Source organism: Podarcis cretensis (assembly GCF_951804945.1).
Source record: "Podarcis cretensis genome assembly, chromosome: 10".
NCBI classification, from domain to species: domain Eukaryota; kingdom Metazoa; phylum Chordata; class Lepidosauria; order Squamata; family Lacertidae; genus Podarcis; species Podarcis cretensis.
Genome location: NC_137179.1, coordinates 48,150,256 through 48,176,514, shown reverse-complemented (window position 1 = coordinate 48,176,514; position 26,259 = coordinate 48,150,256). Strand labels below are relative to the sequence as shown.

At 41.7% G+C, this 26,259-nt stretch overlaps 1 protein-coding gene across 2 annotated transcripts in view; it reads right to left on the bottom strand.

Annotated features, from left to right (window-relative positions):
• Positions 1-665: 665 nt before the first annotated feature.
• PPM1H (protein phosphatase, Mg2+/Mn2+ dependent 1H) overlaps positions 666-26,259 on the bottom strand; it is an 82,291-nt gene continuing 56,697 nt past the window's right edge. For both annotated transcript variants that reach the window (XM_079994269.1, XM_079994270.1), the window contains exons 5-10: positions 24,405-24,489; positions 19,461-19,579; positions 9,611-9,674; positions 7,387-7,494; positions 3,735-3,886; positions 666-1,169 (exon numbers count right to left, since the gene is read on the bottom strand). In XM_079994269.1, the coding sequence (XP_079850395.1) occupies positions 1,022-1,169; positions 3,735-3,886; positions 7,387-7,494; positions 9,611-9,674; positions 19,461-19,579; positions 24,405-24,489 (676 nt within the window). In that variant the 3' untranslated portion in view covers positions 666-1,021. The remainder of the gene's footprint in view (positions 1,170-3,734; positions 3,887-7,386; positions 7,495-9,610; positions 9,675-19,460; positions 19,580-24,404; positions 24,490-26,259) is intronic.

Here is a 26,259-nt window from a genome sequence, read left to right as displayed (position 1 = left end):
AAAGCTACTGTTCTGGAGGAGACTTCTGAAACATACCAGCCTTACATAGTTAATAAGAGAGAAATCAGAAGACAAATTACCAAGTACAATAAATTAAACAGTACGTATATAACGATCCTTTCAACAGGATATAAATTAGAGGAGACAGAAGCATTCAATGAATGAAAACGTGTGGTGCCAAAGAAATGGTGATTTCTGGGGAAATCTTTCTAAATCAAGAATTCTCCCAGTCTGCTACATCATAGTTATAAATACAAAAATCTTGACAATAAGGAACACATTTTCCAGCCAAACAGCCTTCCCTATTCTCTTAAGCAAGTGTGCTAACAGGAGGTGTAGATTAGACCTTGTTGAGAGAAAAGGTTGGCTTCACCATCTAAACATATAAAGGGTAACTGTAAGGTTCCAAAATGTTTGTGATGGTGTACAAGAGGAAAAGCTTGATTTATTGACATAAATAAAACTCATCTTTTTGAAAATATCCACTGAAACATAAACAAGATTTGAACAAAAAAATAATTAACTGCCATGTTAGGTTTTGTTCACCTTAGTAACTTATAGCTTAAATTTGCTCAAAAGCAAAGTTAGCCAGTCAATTAATAATGGGGGAAATAGGCTACATTACCAATTTTAATAGCTTTCCCAATTTGCATCTCACGTGTTAATTCTGGCTACATTAAACTGGGAAAGAAAAATATTCTATCAGGTTACACTAGGGTCCTCACCAGGAGGGACATTAAAAATAAATCACTAATATACTAGCAGCATTAAAGTCCTGGTCCTGATATGCACGCACACAAAAAACAAAACCCCACAGGGAAGCTGCAGTTTCTAGGAGATGCCTTTAAATCATTGCAATTCAGCCTCTATGTTTCATGTAGAAATATCCCAGTCTAACCAAGCTTAGAACATAATTTTTAAGTTAAACTTGATCTCTTTTCTTGATAGCCTGCCTTTTCCAGAGGTTCTTACTGTAAAAAAAAAAAAAACACCTTTCCTATTACCAGCATTCGTGTTTGTTTTACAAGATTCTGTTTCCATGTATCAAAGGAATGACGAAGACAGAAATGTCATCTCCTGAGCCCAGTCTGTCATTGGATATCCTCCAGCCTCTGTCTTTCAGCACTCCTCTGGCTCGCATTACCAAATCCTGAGCTGCTAATGTGTACCTGCATGAAGAAACAGTCACAGATTACAGATGTTGTATAAGTAAAGGTTTATTACTTGCTGGGCAAGGAAAGCATTCCATATATCCTCTCAAAAAGTATTAAGATTTGAAGTGCAGGATTTGTGTTTTTATTTTACAGACCAGTCAAAACTGAAAAGCCTGCCCAGCCCCTCTGCTTGTATGGCTGTCTTTTTCCAACCCAGTCGTCCAGAACACCTGGAGAGCACATCATCAGCCTCAACCAGCATGGCTAATGTTCAAGGAGGAGTTATATTCCAGAACATGTGGAGGGCACTAAGTTGGGGAACGCTGCAATACAGAGGCTTAACTATTCCTTCTTCCAAACTCCTATCCATATCAGAGATCATTAACTATTTTATCAAGCTTTAGAATTTTTGCAAGAACATTTGAGGAAGGGGCATAGCTCAGTAGTAGAGTGCATTCTTTACATGTGCAGATGGTCCTAGGTTCTTGAGGTAAACATGTCCAGGGGTGGATATACAAAGGCTCCCTGGAAAACTGCTGCCAGTGTATACAACACTGAGCAAAAGGAACCAGTGGCCTGATGGTGGTGGAAGGTGGTTTTCTAAGTTCTTAAGAAATAAGTTGGGAGAGGAGTTGTGGTTGATATTTTTAGTATCTTTATTTTTATATCTTTTTAGATGTATGTGGAAAATGTTCAATTTGTTTACTTTTTGATGAGTTTTATTTATTGTTTATGACTACTTTTGTTGTTTGTAATTACACATTTTTTTCATGTTGTAAGCTGCCTTGAGCATGGTTTTAACCATAGAAAGGTGGCATACAAATAAAATGATTAATAGATGAATGAGACCCATGATCAGATATCTATCTCTTTCTCTAACACATGCAATCAGCCATGGAGAAAGCCAAATTGCATCAGGATCTCGTCTCTGAGACCTTTCTCTTTGTGCCATGGGTCTTAATAGAAAGATGTCTGACATTACTCTATTTATGCGCAGGGTTGGTTATACTTTTGTACCATGTATGGAAGATTCTTATTGTCTGCTGATTCTTATTCTCTCCTTTTCAGTAAGGAACTGAGAGAAATCCTGTAGAAATTTGCAGTCAATAGCAGAAGACCCTAGGTATCATCAATACTGGACAAAGCAATTAAAACAGATACATATATATCAGACACTAAGATCCACAATTTGTAAAGACTTAAGGTAGAACTGCTGTATTTCAAGGTAAAAGCATATTCATATTCTTTAAAATACTTTTAAAAAAAAGATAGGGGGGTGGAATTGAACTGAATTATATTACTATTGGGACGCGGGTGGCGCTGTGGGTAAAACCTCAGCGCCTAGGACTTGCCGATCGCATGGTCGGTGGTTCGAATCCCCGCGGCGGGGTGCGCTCCTGTCGCTCGGTCCCAGCGCCTGCCAACCTAGCAGTTTGAAAGCACCCCCGGGCGCAAGTAGATAAATGGGGACCGCTTACCAGCGGGAAGGTAAACGGCGTTCCGTGTGCTGCGCTGGCTCGCCAGATGCAGCTTGTCACGCTGGCCACGTGACCCGGAAGTGTCTGCGGACAGCGCTGGCTCCCGGCCTATAGAGTGAGATGAGCGCACAACCCTAGAGTCTGGCAAGACTGGCCCGTACGGGCAGGGGTACCGTTACCTTTACCATTATATTACTATTACTATTATTTATGCGTCTCCCATCTGACTGGTTTGCCCCAGACACTCTGGCTGGCTTCCAGCAGGAAATAAAAAACATCAAACATGAAAAACTTCCCTATACAGGGCTGCCTTCAGATGTATTCTAAAAGGCCATAAAGTTGTTTATCTGTTTGATACCTGATGGGAGGGCGTTCTACAAGGCAGACACCACCGAGAAGGCCCTCTTGCCTGGTTCCTTGTAACTTCACTTATTGCAGTGAGGGAATCACCAGAAGGCCCTCAGAGCTGGATCACCATGCTAGGCCTGAATGATGTGGGTGAAGATGCTGCTTCAGGTATATAGAGCCATGGCCGTTTAGGTCATTAAAGGTCAGTACCAACACTCTGAATTGCGCTCAGAAACATACTGGGAGCCAATGTAGATCCTTTAGAACTGGTGTTATATGGTCCCAGCGGCCACTCCCACTCACCAGTCTAACTGCCAAATAAGCATTAATTCAGGAAAATCAATGCTAAACATAAGGAAAGCAAGCAGTCGCAACAGGAAAATGCACTATACATAACTGGAATAAAAGAGGGAGGCTGCCCCTTCTTAGTAACAGATAAATGAGAGAGCATTTCAGGAACTTGGAGATTAATATCTCTAGCAGTGCATTACTGGATGCTTTATTCACTAATGTAGCAAATTTGGAATGCAACTGTCAAGGCAACTTTACAAAACTGCTGAAGTAGTTTTCAAGCAACTCATTCTCCTTAGGACCTAATTGGAATAAAGCTTTTCAGAACGTGCATTTGTTCCTGCTGAAGCTTCTAATATTGATCAGTGGAAGCACTGCAAATGCAACAAAACACATTCCTGGCAAGCAGTCTCAATCTGAAAAGCACCTTGCTAAGGAAATAAAAAAGGGAAAGATTGCAAACCTGTGGGGGTCATCAGGGTCACAATTTGGCAGGAAATTAGTGACCGCTTCTGCCACTTCTTCATTTAATAGTACATCCCAGAGTCCATCTGTTGCCAAGATCAACACATCATCAGGTCCATGCTCATACTGGAGAAGATCATATACCCTCACCTGAAAAACAAAAACAAGCCCATTAGGTGAAGGAGAAACAAGGGCTTGTTTTTGTGGGCGTCTTTCTAATGAATGTTGTATGTTTCTGCTACCCCAAAAATCTACTTGTTTCCCTAACACTTAAGATCAAATGTGGCCACATGTACAGTCCTACACATTTAAGTGGAGATTTTTACCTACTTAGAGCAGACCACTTTCTGAAGGGGGACTCCAGTGAGTTGCATCAGCATTATGCCTGAGTGCTGCTTTCTCTCGTTTTACAGTCACCTCTAAGTCAATACTTTGAGCCTCATCAAGTAGTACAGGAAATCACTCGGCATCTTATTTATTTTAAAACAGACCTAGCTGATCTGGAAGCTTTAGAAGGTTCAAGGCAGGATCTGCTAATGCAGCATTCAGTCTGCAAACATGTCAGGCAGGAATACCATTACAGACAATTCCAGTCCATTTTAGTCTGCAGCAGCAGCTTTTCACGAAGCTCCCACCTCTATAAAGGCAAAAAACTGGGGAAACATGTACAGTTCAGCTGCATGACAATTGAGAGAAGGTGACATGCCCTAGTCTGAAACCAACCTGAAGCTGATCTATGTATGTGACGTGCAGGATATTCTCAAATGTTTTGACAGAAATGGAACTAACAGAAAACTCACATACCTGAGCATTTCTCATAGTCCTACATGCTGATTAAAAAACTTTACAAAATAAATGTTCACTTACAGCCTGTTGAGTATGGCATCCAAAATATATTCCTTGGCTGCACTGACAGATTTTATTGAACCAGCATAAGGATAAAGGTCATGTTATGTATTTCCAAGTGTGTCTTCTGTGAGAGATACAGGTCTTCTAGCTGCCTGCTTCATACTCCCCATTGTCAAACCACCTGGCTCCTTGAAGTCCGAAAACAAAACCTTCAGGAGTCCTTCTGAATTACTAACAGAGCACTTTAATTACTCCAGCAGTAGCTGTATTTTCAGAGAAGTGAAGTGACCTTGTGACAACTGACAAAAGGAAGTTATTATCTGGACTAGGATTTGGAAACAGCACACCTGGCTGGGAATGCTGATTTATCCTTATGGCTGGCAGGGTCAGTGCTCTACGGTTGTGTTGGGAAACACACTTGGCATTGCTGGAAGAGAATCATTTATCCTCTCTTTGTGTTGTGCTAATCTTTGAAATCCAGGATTAGGAAATTTATATGGAGTACTTAGACTTCTTAATGCAGTTAGATCCCAGTGCAAACATTCAATATTCCCTTTAACTAATGGAAAAACTTGGATTTTAAAAAATGAGATATATAATTTACTAAGGTGGAAGGTACGATTAAGGAATTAGAAGCTGATGAGCTATACATACAATTGCTCATTTCTCATTCAAAGTGTCAAAAATAAAACCCAAAAGTTGTCAAGTCCACTGGAGAGGAACATAACTCACACCCTCTAGACACCAACGAAGTGTTACACCACCAGAGACCTATAAGGCAGCACAAAGTATCCATGCTCATTCCCCCACTTCTCATTAGCTAAAAGCAAGAAGATAAATGCAATGCATCTCTTTCATACAACAAAGGTCTAGACCTTCCTATTAAAGTATCAGAACAAACAACAGAATATATAGTGGCTTCTCCTTGTTTATAGCAATGTAGCCTTTAAAAATATGGTTAAATCTATACAATGAACACAAAATTACACAGAGGCTGTATGTCAACACTTAACCTTTTCTTGTTTGCTTGATTTAAATATGTATTAATTTTCAGAGGAAAAAAAGCCAACAATTAAACAGCAAGTTGAAAGGCAAGAACCAGATAAACATTCCCTGACCCCAGAATGGCAGAGCCAGCTTCCATATTTAGTGATTGTAATCCCACTGCTTTTCAGAAGTGCCAGTCACAGTGCCAATATCCAACCAAGTCATTTCTTCCTAATTAAATATGATGTGTGGGTTGGGTGGGCTGGATGGAGAGCTAAGACAGCTAATGATGGAATAAATGTGGCACATTTGAGAAACAAAGTTTGCTCTCGGTGCCCATCAGCTGACCGATGCCGAATGTAAGCCCTCTGAAGTCACACTGTCAGCTGATTGGATCTGAGAGCATGCCTGCAAAGGGATTCATTACACCTGCAAAAATGGACATTTTCTTTTCACTGCAGATTGGTACCTGAGTCCAAGCTACTCCCACAAATGGACAACTTCAAAGGGGCTTGTTGTCCTTGTCAATCAGCTGAGCCCTGGCTACCAAGGAAGAATCAAGAATACCTACCCCCCAACATGTCAGTTGTGGAGCATGTGGGGTATCGGGGGGGGGGGGAGGAAATGGCCTCATGGGCCAAATTAGGTTGTTCCCAACCACTGCACTATGTGTTCCATCACTATTTTCCTATAGTGTTTGTAAGGGTGATTCGAAACAGCTACCTGTCTTGAGCACTCTCTTCATTTTTTGCATTATGGTACAGCACCCAGCTAGGAACAAGAGCAGCACCATCTTGATACACTCTCCTTTAATCTACACCCAGGCAGAAAATGTTCCTATCACTTCAGACTCAACTAGCCACAAAATGTTCTCATTCTCATCCTTGAAATCCTTGTCGTTTTTCTGGGTCTCCTTCCCTAAGAAATGGTCATATATTTTATGAAAGTGATGGCCTGAAGCAGGGAAAACAGTTACCTTGGGAGTTATTCTGGGCTTAAGAGTTTTATGTGAAGATGTCCTAAATGACACAAAATGTGTTTTGAAAGCTTTACCAAGTTCAAAGCACAACATGCAACACTCCTGATATAACCCATGTTTCACTATGGAATTCAAGAGAAACAGTCAACATAAGCAATCCTTGGCTACTTTACAACTGATCAACAGAGCTATTTAAATAAAATAAATCCTCTCTTAATTGCATTTTTCCTTCTCATCTAACTCACTGACAAACATAGAAATACAATCCAAATGATTTATATGTAACTTTTAAAGTCTGGTACTCAGCTTTATTATCTGCTGTACTCGCCAATTAACCCCCTCCCCCCTTTAGGGTTCGCTTTTAAAAAATAAGACACCCACCAAACAGCTCCCCCATGTTTCCTGCCCTGTAGTCAATTTCCAGTACAGAGCGCCAAATGTCCACTTTATGGTTCTATAACTTTTATACTAATGCTTGTCAAATGTGTTTTATGGGCTTTCTAAATCCCTCTAGACAGCTATAAATTTAACTTACATCCTCTAGCCATATTTGGCTGCAATCCTAAACTCGCTTACTTGGGAGTGAGCCCCACTGAACAAAGGGACTTACTTTTGAGTAAACATGCACAGAATGGTACACTTAGACATGGAATGAGTTTTGACCATCTTTTCCTTAAGCCACGACCATGTTCCCTATTTAAGGTGTTCATTGCAGCCATTTTTCATGTGGACACCTAAATATTTCACAAGCAGGTCAAGACGTGTTGCAAAGATTTTTAAAGCCATAGTTTAGGTCCCTTGTCCTGTTCCCATAAAAAAGGTGTGAATGTTTTACCTCTGGCGACGAGGACAAAAAAGGTTTGATGTAGATGTTTGAGTCATGCACCTTCAAGTCATGGTCTCCAAGTCCTCTCGTAACCCCAATAGTTGCCATGACACGAGCCTGGAAACAGAGAAAGAAACCAGTTACAGGGCTGTTCTGGGAGGCAGGTGTCTATGTGAAAGCTGTTACCAGCAACTGCACCAATAAATCCTACTGAAAAGCTGACTTCACATGTTTGCTTGAAAGCATGAAGGGGCAAGTAGGAACATATGAAGAAGTCACACCCCACCTAGATTATTTATGTGCTGGATATCCTCCCCAACAAACACGTTCAGCATTTGTTGGGTGGGGGGTTGCTATCGTACACATACATGGCATATTCAGGGTTCCTGTCCCATGTTGGAAAGCCTACACCCAAGGAAGACAACCCCCTTGAGTCTAATCTTGTGTTGGCTGGGGAGTATGCCCACCACAAAAAGGCAACTGGCATGTGAGCCAAAGCAGGTAGAAAGCTGTTCTCATCACCACAGCCACCAGTACAAAGGTGTGCTAGTCACCACTGCCATCCAATTGTACAGAAGCAATGCTGGATCAAGGAGTGGCCTCAAGCTGCAAGCCAGTGTCTTCAAGGTGAGGGCAACCCATCCAAGACAGCCTGCATTCCAGACCCTGAAATATGTGGTTGCATATCAAGAGCCCATATCCTGTCATGAGTCAAAGCCTATATTACCAAGCAAGTTGAGGGAATGTTGCCCAAGACTGGTCATCTGAGACCTACAGTAATTGCACATATTCAAGTAAATGGCTGCAGTTATAACATGTGTGACAAATCAAATAAACTCACCTACAGGGCATAACCTGTACCCTTTTTTCATTATACAAAAAACTTTGGCAAAGACTGGGGAGGTTTTTGGCCTAAAATAGAGGCAACAGTTCTTTACAAAACAATGAACGCAACAACAAATACCTAGCAAGAAAACTCTTGGGACAGCCTGCTGCTCCCAGAAGTTGACTACAACTATAACCATCACTGACCATTAGACGTGTTGGATGGGGCTAATGGGAGTTGTAGTCTAGAGGGCAGAAGGTTGGGGAAGGCCACCACAGAACAATCAAATGTCCTCTACCAACCTCCCTCCTTCCTGACACCTTTGCATCAGCCCTGGGTTATTTTCAAGATCCCTTAGCAAAAGAGTAGGATTGAGACAGCTTATGGTGCAGATACCTCATTTTACTGATGGTACTGGTTTACTGCAATACTGGACACACTCAATTCTGGCTCTAAAATACACTGCAAAGTAAACCCACTAAGCCCAAACACAAAAATAGGGAGAAAAATAAATTTAGAAGTAGCAGGTGTACAAATACTTCTGAAAACAAACCAGCCCATCAAATCGTACAGATTTGAGTCCTGCATAGCTAGATTAATTCTGAAGATAGGCTATTAAAACAAAAATCAAATAAGCAATAAAGCCATTGGGAAAGAGTTGCTTAGAAACAGTGTGAGCACACCAATGCCAATAATCTAAGACTTCCGTGCCCTTTTATTGATCCTAGAGTTGTATCTCTCAGGCATGCTGGGATCAGTGCAAATAACCTTGCTGTTTTTAATTATGCATCTCTTTCAAGAGCATTTTCAGTATTTCCACACACACCCCTTTCCTGAAAGAGAATTTTATTCCTAAGCTTGAACCGAGCAGTGAATGCAGCTAAGAACACATACACAAAACAAATTCATGCACCAATAGAGTTCAGTCTTGCTTGATCCCAATACATTAAGATTGTACTCAAAACTAACTAAACAAACATTACGTCTTTTGTCTTTTCCCAGCTTTTATTGGATCACATTTAATGTAGTAGTCAAGCTGCAGTGAGCTGTCTGCAAATCAAATAAATAAATATTTTATTTTCAAAAAGCCTCTCTCAGTCCCGATTGCTTGAAAGAAAACAAAATAATTAAGTGGGTGAAAAAAGAAAATTCATCCATAAATGTTATTAAACTGCTTTCACACACACACACACACACACACACACACACACACACCCACCCCATAGACTGCATTTTCCCCCTTACAGACAGCAGGAACTGATTTACGGCAGGCACAATATTCTTTCAAGCTGTCAGAACGATAAAGAGATAGCAAGTGGAAAATGTTGGACTGCTTGAGGCTAAATTGAGTGGTAAACAGTTATAAGGCACCATATTCCTTTGAAATGGCAAAACACTGATTCCTACCTTCTTGCCTTCTCCGTATATAAGAGGAAACTTCAAGTCATCCTCTTCAATGGTTTTGTATGCCCTGTGGGAAGATAAACAGCATTTTAGAAAGATTGCACTCAATTATTGACCCAATGCCCTGACACTAGGTGACTGTTTGCTTGTTTTTGCTTTTTCTCCACAAGTTTGTCTAGGCTCCAACTTTACAATGCATTCCTGATTTCTCTCTCTTTCTCACTTCATACTACACCTGCTGGATGGTACCATTTTTTGCAAAAGAAAAAGTTAAGCAAAGAACATAATGTAATTTTATCAACAAGCCCTACCTTTTCATTTTAATAACGGATGAGAAAGTAAGTTGGGAAAACATCCCAATTACTAGAAGTGTGGGCCGCAGTGTCCACCGAACAACAACACAAATCCATTTAAGAATGGAATCTCATTGTTAATTGGTAGCTGTGAGAAACAGCAGGGTTTGTAGATAAAGGATGGCATAAACCAGCTCTTTAAAAAAAAATCCATCAGAAGCTAAATACATAAAGGAAAGCTTGAAGTTTGATATACCTTTCATCAGGTTATTTAATGCTCATCTGCCCTTGACTATGACATTCAAACTTGCCAGAAATTCTCAGTGCCAGGATCCCCTACACCTTCCAAATAATTACTGGTGAGTCAATATGGAATGAAGCTCATTGTTGGAATTAGCACGCCAGACACTTGTAGGTTGATTGGCGTATACGGGTGCTTATACCTGCTGCATGTGCCCTGAGAAGCTGCAAATGACCAAAGGGTCCACTATATACAGGGAAAGTTTACTGCATGCTGTTGTTTTCTGCACAATTACTTTCCACATGGGGAGTGTCCTTACCCAGGGTGGTAAGAAGCCAGCCTAAGAGAAATAAAATAGGCAGGTCTGCTCTTCTTGTATTTCACAGAATCACAGAATTGTAGAGTTGACAGCAAAGCAATAAAACTATGTTTATGCTGTCCATGTCACTTATAGGCAGAGGACAGTGTGTTAAATATGCTGTGCCACTGCTGTCATCCCACAAACCCAGACAGAGAGAAAGCGAGAATAGAGGAAGCTCCTTTTCAAAGCATGCCAGCATGACAACTCTGGAGAGATCCGTTTAATCCAACAGCACCAAACAATAAAATCGCAGCTAAGTAGCAGCTCCACTGCCTTTGAGAGAAATCAACGGCTGTCAAAGCATGACAGAAACTGCAGTAAAGGTGAGGCTGCAATATGGCCTTGAGCCTAACATTCTCTTGGCACCAGATCACATCAGAATGGCTTTTAAAAGCAAATGCAGGATCGTATATTCTAAAGGCTGTACTTTCGAAAGTTGCTGCTGCTTCCTTCCATCTCACCACCCGCATGGCATTTGTGAAGGCCTCTTGCACTCGACAGGAGCGCTCATTAAAGGGTAAGCGTGTGTGCAGGCTGGCAGTTGGATACAAATTGAAAACGAAAATAGCATTCAACATTTACAAAAGGAAGGCCAGAAAAACAACAACACACATAGCAGTAGCTTGATACCCCCTCCACACAAAAAAACACCTGGGAGTGGCCCAGTAGCACCACCGATTGGCCTTGTCCCATTCTAACTCCACAGAAACCGAACACAATGTTGTAGTTTTTCTCCCCTTTTGACAAACTGTCCCTACAAGGTTTTTAATTCAGTGATGGGCATTTACCTCCCCACACTTCTTTTTTTACACCCATGCTTTCACACAGACACCATCTCTTAACCTGGAGGAAGAACAACACGGATGTCACTCAATTGTTACACTAAACAGGTATGTATCTTTTGCCCTATTCTGGTGTTCTAAAAATGCACACCGGCTTAAACCGAGGTGCAGAAATGTCCGATCCACCTCCAACTTTCTGCACTGAGAAGGAGGGTTTGAAGAAGGCATGTGGGTACATTCGGTTTAACAGCTTTGCAAGCTTCCCTGAAATTGGGAACACTGTCGTAAGGTTCAGCCTTTCCAAGCTCTTTTCAGGCCTTTTAGGATGGCCTGGGGTGAGGCGGACATACCTGGAACATACGAGAACACAGGTGGGGGTGAGCTTGCAGGTGCATGTTCCTACGTCCCAGTTTAAGCCCCACACACCTTCTTTTAAATGCCTGAATGTGCCATTGACTGGGAATCCTATTTTCTTCATATCTTGTTATCAATTTAAAGCTGCCTTTTAAGGACAACAAACAAAACAAAACGACATAGTGTGAACATACTCAAAAAGGGCGTGGCTGGAATTGCTGGGGCCTGTTCCAAATGTATAGCTTAAAGGCCAGTGTCAGGATTTTACCTCTATTATGGATACACAGGAAATGCAGGGATTTCCAGACAATTCTGCTTAGGAAATGGCAAATATTTGAACAGCATCAGGTAGGGAGTAGGATGTAGCATAATGATTTACTGTCCCAAATTAGAACTGCCTTGCTAGACCAGGCTGAAGGGGACTAGCTAGCACAATAGTCCGCTTCCAATAGTGCTCAGCTGGGTATCACTGGGAAGCTGGTAATCCTGACAAGCAGGTCACAAAGGAGACATCCATCTCCTCTTCCTGAGAATAAATTCTTCCTTTTATTGTTTGCCTAATGACCAACAGCCCATTGAAAGTCCCAATTCTCTATGAACTTGCCTAACATTCCTACAAGCTAGGTCCCATCAAGTCTTACAGGATTATAGATGATATCTGACAAGGTCATACATCGAGTACATTCAATGTAATCATGTATGATAAAGTTAATTTCAATGGGTTTACTTAATTTGTTAGATATCTTGCCCACCATAACTTTCCCAGGCAGGCTACTATATCAAAAACAATACAAACTGAAACAAAACCAAACATCAATACCAAACAACCACTGAAATAAGATGCAACTTCAGGAAGGTCATATAAAAATACTTTTCAGTTGTCACAAGACCAGGTGAAGAGGTATGTCTTTAGCACATGCCAAAAGTTGAGTAACAACAATGCCTGATGCACTTCTATGGGGAGGGAGCTCCACAATTTTGGAGCTACCACAGAGAAAGCCCTCTTCCCAGGCCGCTGACCCTTCTACCACAACTACCATCTGCTTCATCTGTGACACACGAATTCTGTCTAAATCTCAAGGATTTATCTGAAGGGCCTTCTCGGTAGTGGCACCCACCCTGTGGACGCCCTCCCATCAGATGTCAAGGAGTTAAATAACTATACAACTTTTAGAAGACATCTGAAGGCAGCCCTGTATAGGGAAGCTTTTCATGCTTGATGTTTTATTACGCTTTTATATTTGTTTGAAGCTGCCCAGAGTGGCTGGGACAACCCAGCCAAATGGGTCGGGTACAAATAATAAAATTATTATTATTATTCTAGCAAAATTGTCCCATCAGGCTGCTGACAGAATCAGAGCACTGCTCTCCTGGCCATTCACCACCCATAAGACCTCTGCCAGACAGCTAAATGCAGGTGCAATGTCAACACCACCACTTGATAGGTGGCAATAATGCTCTCTCACCTGTGCTCATTCAGGTTCAGGTTGGAATTTCTGCCACCTGCCCTCCAGCCGCTGTACTTCCTGCTTCATCACACACAGATACCTGGAGTGCCAAGGCAGCCCGAGCAGTCTGCAGGATCAGTGTGGCACTTTTACCTGAACTACTGTAGGTTGCCTAGGGGACTATGTTATATGGAAACAAAAGTTCTTGAAGTTCATTCAAGTTTGCTATGTATTGATTCATACATATTCAGAAGGGTGTGCTAGTAACTCAATGCCCATGGGTAATCTATATTTATGCAAACATAAGCAAGAGGGGAAGTTCTAGTAGACAACTGCAGGAGGCGTGAACCACCCCTTTTTAGTAAATGGCAGTGGGGAATAAGTAGAGACTTGCCTCTTAACTTTTTCTCAGGGCTGCAAACAGTGATGCATTCTAAAAGGTCTGCTCTCACACTTTGCTCTCCTCCAAAGTCCCTAAGCAGCACAAGTCTCTTGCTTATGCACTGCTTCAGATTCCAAATGCAATTTCTTCCCTTAAAGAAATAAAGAAACCACAGGAGGGAAACGGGGCCACAGGAAGCTGCAAAGCATATTGTGGAAAGGCCAGGAACAGACCCACAAGGATGAAGGAGCTAAATCCAATTGCAGCTTGGTAAGAGTGAACGTGAAGGAACTCTGGTTGCTTTCGTACAATGCAATGCATTCTAAGAAGGTGGTGATAAGACAACAAAGTAAGGTCTGACCACAGTATGAAATAAACCTGCAGGTACTAGAAGTATCTAGTACCAAAAAGAAAGAAAGAAATCCCTACAGGAAGACGGCGCAAATCAGTATTGTCAGTATTTTACATCCTTGCAAATGCTTTTAAAACGGGGTTCATTTAGCATCAGAAGATTAAGGCTGAAGTGTGCCACTTTTCCAGGAAATGTGAAGCAAGACATCCTTTCAGGAACAATCTCTTTTTTATTTTGCTGCACAGATATGCCATTGATGCCCTTTTCTTGAACTGTGAGACTTAATCCCAGTTCATAAGAATTCAAGAGGAGGGTAATTTGTTACTGTTTGTTGGGGGGGAGGAGTAATTTTATAATAGTATTGACTACAATTCAATAAAACACACACACATTTTCTATATTAAAAAGGGGGCTTCAGTTCTGGAATTTCAAAGCCTGGCTAGGCAGGATTCTTCAGTTAGCTGTTTATGCAGAGTAAGAGAAATCAAAGCTAAGGACAAGCCCATTAAGCAACATGCACAATTCGGGAATGGCTATTTTCTTCACTCTTGCTTCAGCTGTGTTGCTATCAAATATAGTAACACTTAACAAGCAGGCCAAGGCAGCAGTGTTCCAACGATTCAAACTATCCAAGGGTTAGTCTATTATTACCATGTGCCAACACAGCTGAGTGTATTGTGCAAAATCCTTAGCAATGTCGCAGAGAATGACGGCCAGAACACACCTCTCAAGTTCATGTGATGCGATCGCATGGGCTAGCTCTGTACAAGAGACACAACTTCCAGATAAAAGAATTTCACACAGAGGCATTATTATATATATATTAGTTAGAGCATAAGAAATGGAATCTAGAGTGAACCCAGTCTGAAACTCTTGTGTGTCACTTCATTTCAGTTTTATTAGTCATTGTCCTGGACCAAATATTACTTGCACATGCACTTCCTTATCGGAGGATTGTGGGTTGATTTTGGGTTTCTTGTTTAAGCCTGGATTTGTGCAACTGCAGCTAAGTGTGCTCTCTCTTTCGCTTGCGTGCGCTCTCTCTCTCTCTTTCTCTCTCTCTCTCTCTCTCTCACACACACACTTGTTCAGTTTAACAAATAAAAAGATCAACCAGAATTCTGCAGACCTCAACTGTGAGATCAAAACTTTAGCTTCTGTTTGTATTACTTGTGTAGGTAGATAGATAGGTGCAACATTAAAATGTTTGCAAGGTTCCAATAACAAAAGAGGAAGGGTGACAACAATTTATAGGAAGAGGAAAATAGAAAACTGCATAAGTTGCACGAGACCATGTACTACTTTAATGAGATAGGTGAAGCCGGAAGTGGTCGAGACCACCCAGCTGGCTTCAAAGCTGATTGGGAATATGACCTGAATTTCTCAAGCAAGCACACACACAGAAGAACATAAGAAGAGCCTGCTAGATTCAGGCAGTGAAACATCTAGTCCAACATCCTATTCTCACAATGGCTAACCAGGAGTTGCTTTATCATTTTGGTTGCCTTTTGCATGTTCTAGTAATGACACCACACTGGCCTCCAGATTGCTGCGATATTAAATAAATATCAATTAGGAATATTCAGGTACCAATTAAAAGTACTTATTTCCAAGGTCGTCGTCCTGTGTTAATGTGGAAGGGAAATGACACACTAAACATATCTTGGGAGGTTACAACAAAACTGATAAGGCAGTGCAAAAAACCACAAGAAGCAGACTACTCAAACACATCTTGCCCTGCTATTCTTTCCCTCACAGTTAGGGGGTGACTATGGGGCTTCTCTGGTTTGTTTGTTGTCTCCAGCTGGCCCTGCTCCAACAGCACTAGCTCTGTTCCTCTGGCATAAAGAAGAGTCATTTGTCATTGCCAGGAGATGTGCTGTACACAGCAGGTCAGATCTCCTCCCCTGCTGTTCCTGCAGCCAGAGCTGCAAATCTTGAAAAGATGCAGAACATGCATGTTGTGAACAGCCATTTATCATTCCAGAAACGTGTTACAAACAGAATACAGGGAGCTATGTTTCTCTGGGGCGCACGACGCCAGGAACCCAAACGTACCCGTGCAAAGGGCTTTTGTTAAATCTAATTCCGCTTCTATCTTCTGTCTCCTTCTGTTGTCAGTAGCTGCAGATTAACACAGCAGTCATCTTTCTTTAACCACCCCGCTCCCTAAAACAGGTCTGCTGTCTCCATAACCATTATATTTTATAAAAAAACCACAAAAGCTACTTGGATTAAATATATATCACATACTATAGGGGGGAAAGGGCTTGTTTAATTACGCACTTGAGATATGTTCCCTCTCTCAAAATCATGATCACTGCTGGAAGTTGAAATGTTTCACTAGGAAAAACAAAGCAAAACAAAAAACCCAGCTAAACACACAGACACCATTTTCCATGGGAGCTCATGAGAATTATACGAATTAGAAAGCAAGGTGTAACTGAGCAGGTGGAAGCATAAGGCAGGCAGGCTGCGGGTTGCTCTTTGTACCCTGGAGTCAGACTGTTAGAGAAGACCACTTATCTGAATAAGACTAATAAAAGCCAGCTAATTAGGCCCATCGGCATTGGCTGGCAGATAAATCCAGGTCTGGGAAAGGGACATTGCCACTTTAAATACTGCCTTGGGATCTGTGGCAAAGCTAATGAGGACTGTCAGTTGGGCCTCTTTTATTAGGCGGCTCTCTGGAGGATAACGCCTAAGGTTTTGGAACCAGGGCTTCTGCACTTGATTCAATAAATCAATTTATATTAAAGAGGAGGGGAGGAGGCAGTGCAGATCTGGTGTTGGCTTCATAAACTATTCTGTGGCATTTTTCAATCTACTTATCCCCTGCTCTGCCAGACTGCCTGGCTGGGCTGTCAAGTGCCACCGAGCAGAGCAGTAAAGAAGAAGAGAAGCGCCCACAGCTACAACATTTGCTGAACGCAACATGCAAGTTGCACAACGCAAAGCACACATGAGCTGCTGTGTTTAGCGGGCTTCCTCTGGGACTACGTTTTTTGTTTGTTTGTTTGTTTGTTTGTTTGCCAACTGGAATTAAAGCAGACTAGCTTTGGTGCTAGTTGCAAGAGAAAAGTGAAAAAGGTCAACCCCAGACGAAATTAGAAAACACGCATAAAGAAAGAAAGAAACAAGAAGCAAGATTAGAATGCAGCTGCTTGCTAAAAGCAAATACTCAAGAGACCTGAATACCTGCTCTATCAGGAAGGAAGGAAGGACAATGCCAACTTGACAGGCATCATTCCATGAAAGCAGAAAACATTTCAGGGTCCCCAGCCCTTAGGACTCCAGCCTCTGATTCAGAATGAGAGAGAGAGAGAGAGAGAGAGAGAGTGTGTGTGTGTGTGTGTGTGTGTGTGTGTATGCCTGCGTGCAGTGGAGGGGGGGAGAGATACACCAAAATACATAGATACACAATGGACATTGCCAGCTAACTGCAAGGATAGCTCACAGAAACACAGCAGCAAAGCCACTGGGGGATAAATGAATGGCATAGGCTGACCCACCTGACTCCTACCAACTTAGGGTTGCCATATGTTGAAGAGCGAAAAAAGAGGACACATTTGCAGACTTCTAACTATAGATCACTATGGCGACTCTCATTTTACATACCCATGAAAAAGAGGATGTGTCCTGGAAAAAGAGGACATATGGCAACCTGTATCATGGCTTTGGCTACTAACCCTTTGCCTGCAGCTGAACACGATGGAGAAGATTTCTGTGTTCCAAAGATGATCCCTTTGGGATCATGGCATTTATTTTATTTCAGTAAAAAAAAAGAGGGTGAGACTTATAAGCCATATTATAAGGCCTAAAGAGCAGTCAGGTGGCTAGTCGAGACAAAACAAGTACAGTCAAACCTCGGTTGTCGGACGTAATCCTTTACGGAAGCCCGTTCGGCTTCCGAAATGTTTCACAACAGAGGTGCGGCTTCTGATTAGTTGCAGGAGTTTCCTGCACACAAGCGGAAGCTGCATCAGACATTTGGCTTCTGAAAAATGTTCGGAAACCAGAGCATTGACTTCCAGGTTTTCAGCATTCGGGGGCTGAAACACTCCAAAACGGAGGCGCTCGGGATCTGAGGTTTGACTGTATGTATCACAACAAAATATTTCCTGAGTACAGAAAATGAAAGCTGTGCACAAGCCACAAAAGTTGCTCAAAGTACTTTCTCCTTCTCTAATCATCCTCCAGCGGCAGCGGCGGCAGCTGCTACATCAGCCACAACTGGTAGCAGCCTATTGCTGTTCCAGGTGAAAATGACGTGAGTATATAAAAGGAAATATTCATGAGGCATCCTGTAAACAAGTCTGGTTTCCTTTAAAAAACAACAACATTAACATGACCAAAAGGTTCAGAAGGAGCACAAAAGTAAGTTCTACTTGTGAGAATTTTACGCTTGGATTACATTTCAACATAAAAAGCTAGAACTTCAAGGAACTTCAGGGAGAACCATCTATAGCTTTCCACGTTCAAGTAATATTTGATGTGGGAGAGAAGTCAAAGACACAAGACCCCATCTTCATTCTGAAGCGGCACAGTCTTTTGAGGATTGGAGTCTACTCCTCAGCATTTTGGGCTGCTCTTATGTTGCTGATTGGAAAGGTTTAAGCTGGCCCACAGAAAAAAGGCATGGGAAACATTCAAAGTACTTAATACAGTCCCATGAGAACTGTAATTGAGGCTTTTGTCTGAATGTCCTATTTCCACTTTCAATCCCAAGGACATAAAGTGTACTTGGACTTTAAAATGTAATTAAATATGACCAAATGGCAAATTTCAGTCTGAGGTACCTCAGGTTCTCGTCCTGCAAGAAACTGTGTTCCGTAACTACAATGCCAGCCTTAGTAGGTGTCACAAGGAAGTAGACACTGAAGATAATAAGCATCACTCTCCCATCTATGTAACACTCTAGTAAGTTTAATTCCTGACAAAGTTACCAGCTACAGTGATAGGTGATGCTTGAAGAGAGTTAAGAGTAGCAGCCTTGAACCAACCCAAAGACTAAATGGATGATGCAAGTCCTGGGCATTAACTACCACCTTCAGCAAACCTATACAAGCTGGCCAGCCAATTGCTCTGAAAAAGTTCCAGAGCCCAGAAGAAGAGAAAGTTTACAAAGAAACCAACATCACCTCAAATCGGTCCCATCTAGTGTAGATGTGAAATTGTACAATATGGAAAATAGTATTAACAATCCAGTTTTGTCTTCCCCACCCCCCCTGAAATTTTCTAATGGGATGCAGAATTAGGGAACTGTGGCTTTTTGAACGATATTGCTAACATGTCGCACTAAATTTCATTCAAATCACGGGACGTGCTGTGACACAGCAACAAATGCCACTGGACAATGTCGCTACTGCCCACCCTTTCCAAATATGTGTGTGTTTCGGTTCTTCCACAATTCCCCCAGGAAATTAACTAGGCATAGGCAAACTCGACCCTCCAGATGTTTTGAGACTACAATTCCCATCATCCCTGCCCACTGGTCCTGTTAGCTAGGGATCATGGGAGTTGTAGTCCCAAAACATCTGGAGGGCCGAGTTTGCCTATGCCTGTGTTAGGGAAATGCAGGGGAAATGGAACAAACTGCTGTGCGGATGCTGCCCTCTAAAAAACAGGAGGCGTTCTTACCAGCCAGTCATATTGAAGTCTCTGTAGAGCATTCTTTTCCCAACTTCCTTCCTCTGGACCCTCCTTGGAAACTCAAAGTGTGTAAACTCATTTCCCAGCAAGTGCGGCTGCATATATGCCTACAAGATTAAAAAGGGGGAAATGAAAGAGGACAATCATTATTGGAGATCTTGCATTGTTATTCTCTGTTTTCAAGGAGAGGTGGTAACTGTAAACAAATGATGAACAAAATCTCAGAAGCCAACTATTATAAAGTCTTAAATAACTTCCACTGGATAATACGTCTCCCCCTCCCTACCCTCAAACCTTTGAACTACTGCAAAAACATTTTGTCACCTCTTCTGTCCTCAAGTTACACCACTTGTGCTTCTGCCAATTACTTGCAGTTCAGGACAACTTGCCTACAAAACCTGGTACTGTACTTGGTTGAGGGTAGGCATTGCAATGTGGCTCTTCCATCACCTTTGGCACCAGTTTTGGCCCTTGAATTCTGCATGCACTACTGCCATTTTAGTTGGGCGCTACAGAAAAATCTCTTTAGACAAATGGCTCTGCCCCTGTAATGATGGAGAGGTAGAGATCATAGGCCATGTTCTCTTACGCTGCCCCTGCTGCCAAGATATAAAGATAATTGCCCCGTTATTTGAAGGAATGCCCAGAGGTTCTAACTTGGAATTGTCCACTTGCAGGATTTTGCGCAACAGCCTACAAGATACGCCAGTGGTTCTCGCCTACTTGGTCTACACAGACTTCCTGTTTCTCTTTTAAATTGCTATGTCTTCAGTTTTGCTTGCCTACCATTCTATTTTACTTTGTTTCATCCCTATTGGTATTTGCTACAGCATGCTGGTTTTTAACCGTATAATAAATCACTGCTACTACCATGCACAATGCTTTAGCCTTTTGTACTGTCAGCACCGTTGGCTTTTCTAGGTCCTATTGACCGACTGTTGGGAGGGAGGGGAACAAGGATGTCTGGATTCAGTCCAATCAAAGTCCATCAAATTAAACTGGGTCAGCCGTCTGTTCTACACATGGGTCTGTTCTAGGCTAGAACACAGTTTATGCAGCTCAGGCTTCTAGATACTGGGGTTTTTTTTATATAAACTTTCCTGTATACCCCACCTGTTTACGTAGTACCTGCTTTACATGGGGATTCTGAGATGTGGTGCCATTCAGAATAAAACGTGGGTATTAACTTCTGGTTTACTGCTGTATCGCTAAATACAGAAGAACAAGCACATGACGTTTGAGCTTGACTTAACCTGAGTGTCCTCGGCAGAAACAAATGAGCAACTTAAAGGAAGCATGCCAGCTATTTGCATACTCGTCAGGGTATCAGTACATTCGCTGAAATAATGGACAGTACATGCTTGCATGAAGCAAAGAGAACAAAATTACCTTGCTTAGTTCAGCATTGTCATCAGGAGTTTTGATACCCTCAGCTTTCCATGAATGGTTCCAATTCATCTAAGCCAACCAAGGCAGTTAAAAGTTTTCCTGATCTTTAAAAACAGTTGCTGTGCTTAAAGCAAATCTAAAGAGCTATTTTGTAGTACAGTCGAATGCCACAAACCCGGAAGTGAGTGTTCCGGTGTGCAAACTTTCTTTGGAAGCCGAACATCTGTTGGCTTCCTGTAGCCAACTGGAAGCCGTGCCGTCGTTTTCAGAAGTCGAACAGACTTCCGGAACTGATTCCATTTGAGAACAAAGGTACAACTGTATTCTTTTAAAATCAATCCTGCTCAAACCCCTCAACTATTGGGAAAAACGTTTGCTTGTGTGTGTAGGTATATGTGTGTGGGGGGGGTGGAGATAGTTAACTTTCATTTGTTTTGATACTTGAATCAAATCATTTTTTTAAAAAAAAATTGCTAATTTATCAAGTGTTTGTAATAGGAGCTCGTAATAAATTTGGAGGAAGCTAGGCAAGGTTTCCAACAGGGAAACAAATTTAATTTTTTTAAAAAGGAAGAGGAAAAACCACAAGACCTCCTTGAAACAAGAGTCAATATGCTTTTCCATGATGGAAGAACTGTAGGAAAAAAGTCATAGATGGCTCAGAGCTTAGAACACAGAAAGCAACTTCTAAAACTGGGATTGGTAAAATACTAGAAATTTATGGTCTAACTTTTTTTATGCAAGCCATATAGGTTCAATGCCTTATTTGAGATTCCTATTGCTTGTTGACAAGAGCCTAAGTAATACAATATTCTCTTTTTCTTGTAATAACTAAACAGTTATTTCAATTTGTGGGCAGGCTTAGTGCTTTTATATATAATTTGCAAATAACATCTTATGCGCTTTCTTCAGGAACTGCTAAATGGAAGAGGAGAAGGGAACATACTCAGGCACTTCCCTGTAGCAATTTTTTTAAAAAAACTGATAGGCACAAAATCACTTTTATTTATTAAAATATTTATACTCTGCCTTTCCTCAAGGTGATTAGCAAGAAATATTAAATTATGAAACAAGTCACATGCACCTTGCTTTAATAGGATACTAAAGAAAAGAAGCAGTTCTGTTTATTTCGGGCAGCAGATTTTTACCCCAAATTATTCCTTATAAAACACAAAATCAGATTAAATATGAAGGGAAGGGAAGGGATGGAGAGAGGAGAGAATCAAATCTAAGGATAGGACTTCTGAAATGTATTTCTTCCTTGCAGAATGTTCTGTCAATATTAAGCTGTAACAATTTTAGACAACCGCAAGGAGAAGTGCGTGAGTGAAAAATGCTAAATCTAAAAAGTGGTACAGAATACTCTTGGGAGAAGTATTGACATTTGTTTTTGAAATCATCGATTGCAGGAGTACTTGAAACCCCTGACCACAAACCAAGCGTAGTCATAAACCTAACAGCAGTAGGTGAGAACTGGTCAGAAATACCAATGGTCCTAAAATTATCTTCTACATGTTACTTCCAGTGCATTTGAAAGGATCTCTCTAATGTGGTTTCACACTTCTGGTATCTCCCACCTACTTCCTTTGAACGTGATAGCCATAACCCAAGCGCATTTGCTACATATGGAGATGCAGTAAACACAGGTAAAGAAAAGAGTTAGGGGAAGTAGCATAAATATTTTTCAAGCCAGCTGCTATTTTCAGATCTAACCAGAATGAACATCAAAAGAGGCTGAAGGGGGAAAGACCCTCTCAGGCAATATTTTATCTCTGCTTTCTTCAAATGAAACCCCACTCTCAAGATGCTACAGATCCCTGCTAATTTAAAAGACAAACACGTTGGGGTTTTTTTTGCAAATGCAGGCAGCATAAATATTTATTGCAGATGCTTTGTATTCATCACTGTGAAAAACGAGACTCCAAAAGTAGCTCTTCCCTCTGAAATGTTTCAGACTCTGGCAATGTAAACAGAAATAAATCAGGGCACAGAATAGTCACCTCCCCGCAATCACCACAACCACACACATTTCTTTCGGCATTTATAGCCAGCGAAGCATTGTTCTACTCATAGAGCGAGCATTTCTGAGAAAGGAAAGGCCATCTGGCCTATACAAGCTTGTCCCCATCAGCTTCTGGGCACAGTGGGAGAGGACACTAATGACGACACGCTAGTTTTAAAGACAAGTTTCAAAGACGGGGAGAAACAGACTGGTTTGGAGCATCTGCCTGAAGTGCCAGTTGCACTGGTGGAATTTAAGGCACAGGCCAGATGCCACAGCCTGACAAAAGGGATTTTAGGGTGCGTGTTTTCTTATACCCACAATGGCAGCTGAAAGGGCAAGGATGACCATTGCCGGGTTACCCTTCCAATATCTGCCAATTCTGGAGAGCATAATAAATTCTGGAGAGCATAATAAATCAGCTGTCAGTTCTGAAATATCCAAAGTACACTTTCTCAGAGCAAGCCTAAATGTATCACTATTATTGGTACCAAGTAGGGCTGGGCGATATATCAATATATCATACAAGTTCACATCGTGATAATTGTTTCATAATATTTGAGCTGGCAATATATCGCCAATGACAATGTGTTTAAGGGCTAGGTGGTATCTGGTTTCCAACATCGCAATAACTCACCAGCTAAACATTGCAACGCAGGCAAGCCAAAATGCTTCACAACAGGACTTTTGGTTTGGGGCTTGGCTACCAAATGGTGGTAATGAGGACAATCCAAAGTATGGTGATGAGTCAAATACAAATAATCTGGGACTGCCAGACTGCCATGAGTCCTCACAGGCCACTGCTGCTATTGCTGGCAGTCTCAGATTATTTGTATTCACTATGACTCATCACCATACTTTGGATTGTCCTCAATACCACCATTTGGAAGCCAAGCCCAAAACCAGAAGTCTCATTCGGATGCATTTTGGCTTGCCTGCTGTTGAAAGTGACCATGAGGTGACTCCTATTATCATCATTTATCAGTTTTAGACCCTTAAGCAGTAGCAATTGCCAGGACATTGTCCTGCTTGCCTCTGCGTAGTTCCTTCCTTATTTCAGATATCATGATATATCGATATATCACTGGTGTTCAGCTGGTGATATATTGCAATATTGAAAATCAGTTATCAACCAGCCCTAATACCTACTTGCCAACTCAAAATGTAGTGCAGATCCCCTTTCCTACAGCCTGATGGGAATGTGGCAGCACATCTCTCCATCAGCTTTGCTAAAAGACCAGCAACTTTTAGTTCCTCCTCTTCTTGATAATCTTTCCATTACGGCTAGTCATTACAAGAACTCTGTGACTGAGTTTGCTTTTCATTCCTCCTCTGTCCCAATTCCTTTTCCTTTTGGATGTAAGCCTGTAAGCCTGGCAGCAGGGTATTTTCACCCACATTTCTTCAGCCTTTTTTGGCTGAAGTGTGGGATAACAATATAGTTCCAGAAGGGCAGTACAAGTTTCATTTCAGATAAGGGCTGAGAAGGTGATAGCTCCATGTACCCCACCACCCACTAATCCAAATCTTTAGGCCCTTACCAGATACTGAAGACGCTGACGTTCCGTTTCTGGAGTGAATTCTGAAGACATTGGAATGACTTCTCCATTTCTGATTATTATTGCCCTGCAATATAAAAAACAACAACACACAGTGAGGGAGTGAAGGAGAGCAGTCCCTTTGGGTCCATATTTTAAAAAGCCTAGACCCAACAGTGTACTACTAAAATTACCAGACACACTACTTTTCCATTGTATTTAATCCAAACATTAAGAAAAGCCTATTTGCTGAGGGGACCTTATAGCACAGATTAATGGACAAAGCACTGTACGCTGTGGTCTCTGTGGTGTTTGGTGTGCTGTAAACCGTCTGGCTTCAGATGACTCATATAAGTTGATTTCCAGTTGTATGTCATGTCAGAACATAACCATTCTAGCAGCAAATGGAGATGGCATAGCAAATCCTGTCTAAACAAAAATTTAACTAGGTACCTGCCAAGGGAGACAAGAAATGGGATGATTGATAACTGAACTGTCTCTCTCCCTCTCATCTCAGAAAAGCCTACCTGCAAACACCAATGGGAAAAGAAAATCCTCTCCAGCAATGGGCATTTTCCTGTTATTTCCATGATATAACTGTCACTCTAAAACCTTATGGAGACATCAGACAAAAAGCTATAATTTGATCTTATATGACCTTGAAAGGTAACTGCCCCAATAGTGCAGTCAGGATGTTTGTTGAATCCTAATAGTTGGAAGTTCATTCTTCTTTATGTTTACGAGTTTTACCTCTTTGGGTAGTCTGACCTCATTGCTATATTTGCTCAGAGAAAGGGAAAGCAGAAAATGGCAAGAAAAGGGAGGGGCTATGAAGGAGAGGAGGACGTGGGTGGCGCTGTGGTCTAAACCACTGAGCCTCTTGGGCTTGCCGATCAGAAGGTCGGCGGTTCGAACCCCCGCAACAGGGTGAGCTCCCGTTGCTCGGTCCCTGCTCCTGTCAACTGAGCAGTTTGAAAGCACGTAAAAGTGCAAGTAGATAAATAGGTACCGCTCGGGCGGGAAGGTAAACACCGTTTCCGTGTGCTGCTCTGGTTTGCCAGAAGAGGCTTAGTCATGCTGGCCACATGACCCAGAAGCTGTCTGCAGACAAATGCCGGCTCCCTTGGCCAGTGAGATGAGCGCCGCAATGCCAGAGTCATCCGCGACTGGACCTAACGGTCAGGGGTCCCTTTACCTTTAGCACTGTCTTTCTCAGCAAGTTTTGGATTATAACCTAGGGCTGCCATACGTCCAGAATTTCCCAGACATAACCAGGATTTGTCTTTTTTGCAAATAGCATCCAGGCAGAATTTCCAAAAATCTGCCAAGATGTCCACGGAAACCTGGGCATAGGGAAACAACTTTTGTGGCGTGGCCAGATTTTCACTTTCTGAACTACAGCAACCCTACTATATAACCCCTATCAGTTGGTTGTGTTTCTGTTTTAGTTTAGAGTTTGATAACATGCTAAACTGTGACTAAACTGTGGTTGATTTTAAGTAGATAAGGAAAACAAGCAAGTGTAATTAATTATGGTTTGATGTTAACTTTCCCTCTCACTAATGATAGTTAAGATGAACAGCAGCTTATCCAGGTTCAGCTGATACAACAAGCTGCAGTTAATCTATAATGAGAGCATTTTATCTCCTATTCGCAGCCCCACTGGTGGAGGGTCAGAGAGGACAAACTTAAGGCTTGCCTAGGTTTGTTCTCATTATGTCTGAACTAACAATCTGATTCAACAATAGGTGGATCAGATGTAAGATCAAGTCTTTCATTCATTTGAAATATTGCATTATGGTTGTATGCAAAGCAGAGGAATCGTCTCACCAGCAATTTATACAGGACTGTTTCGTCT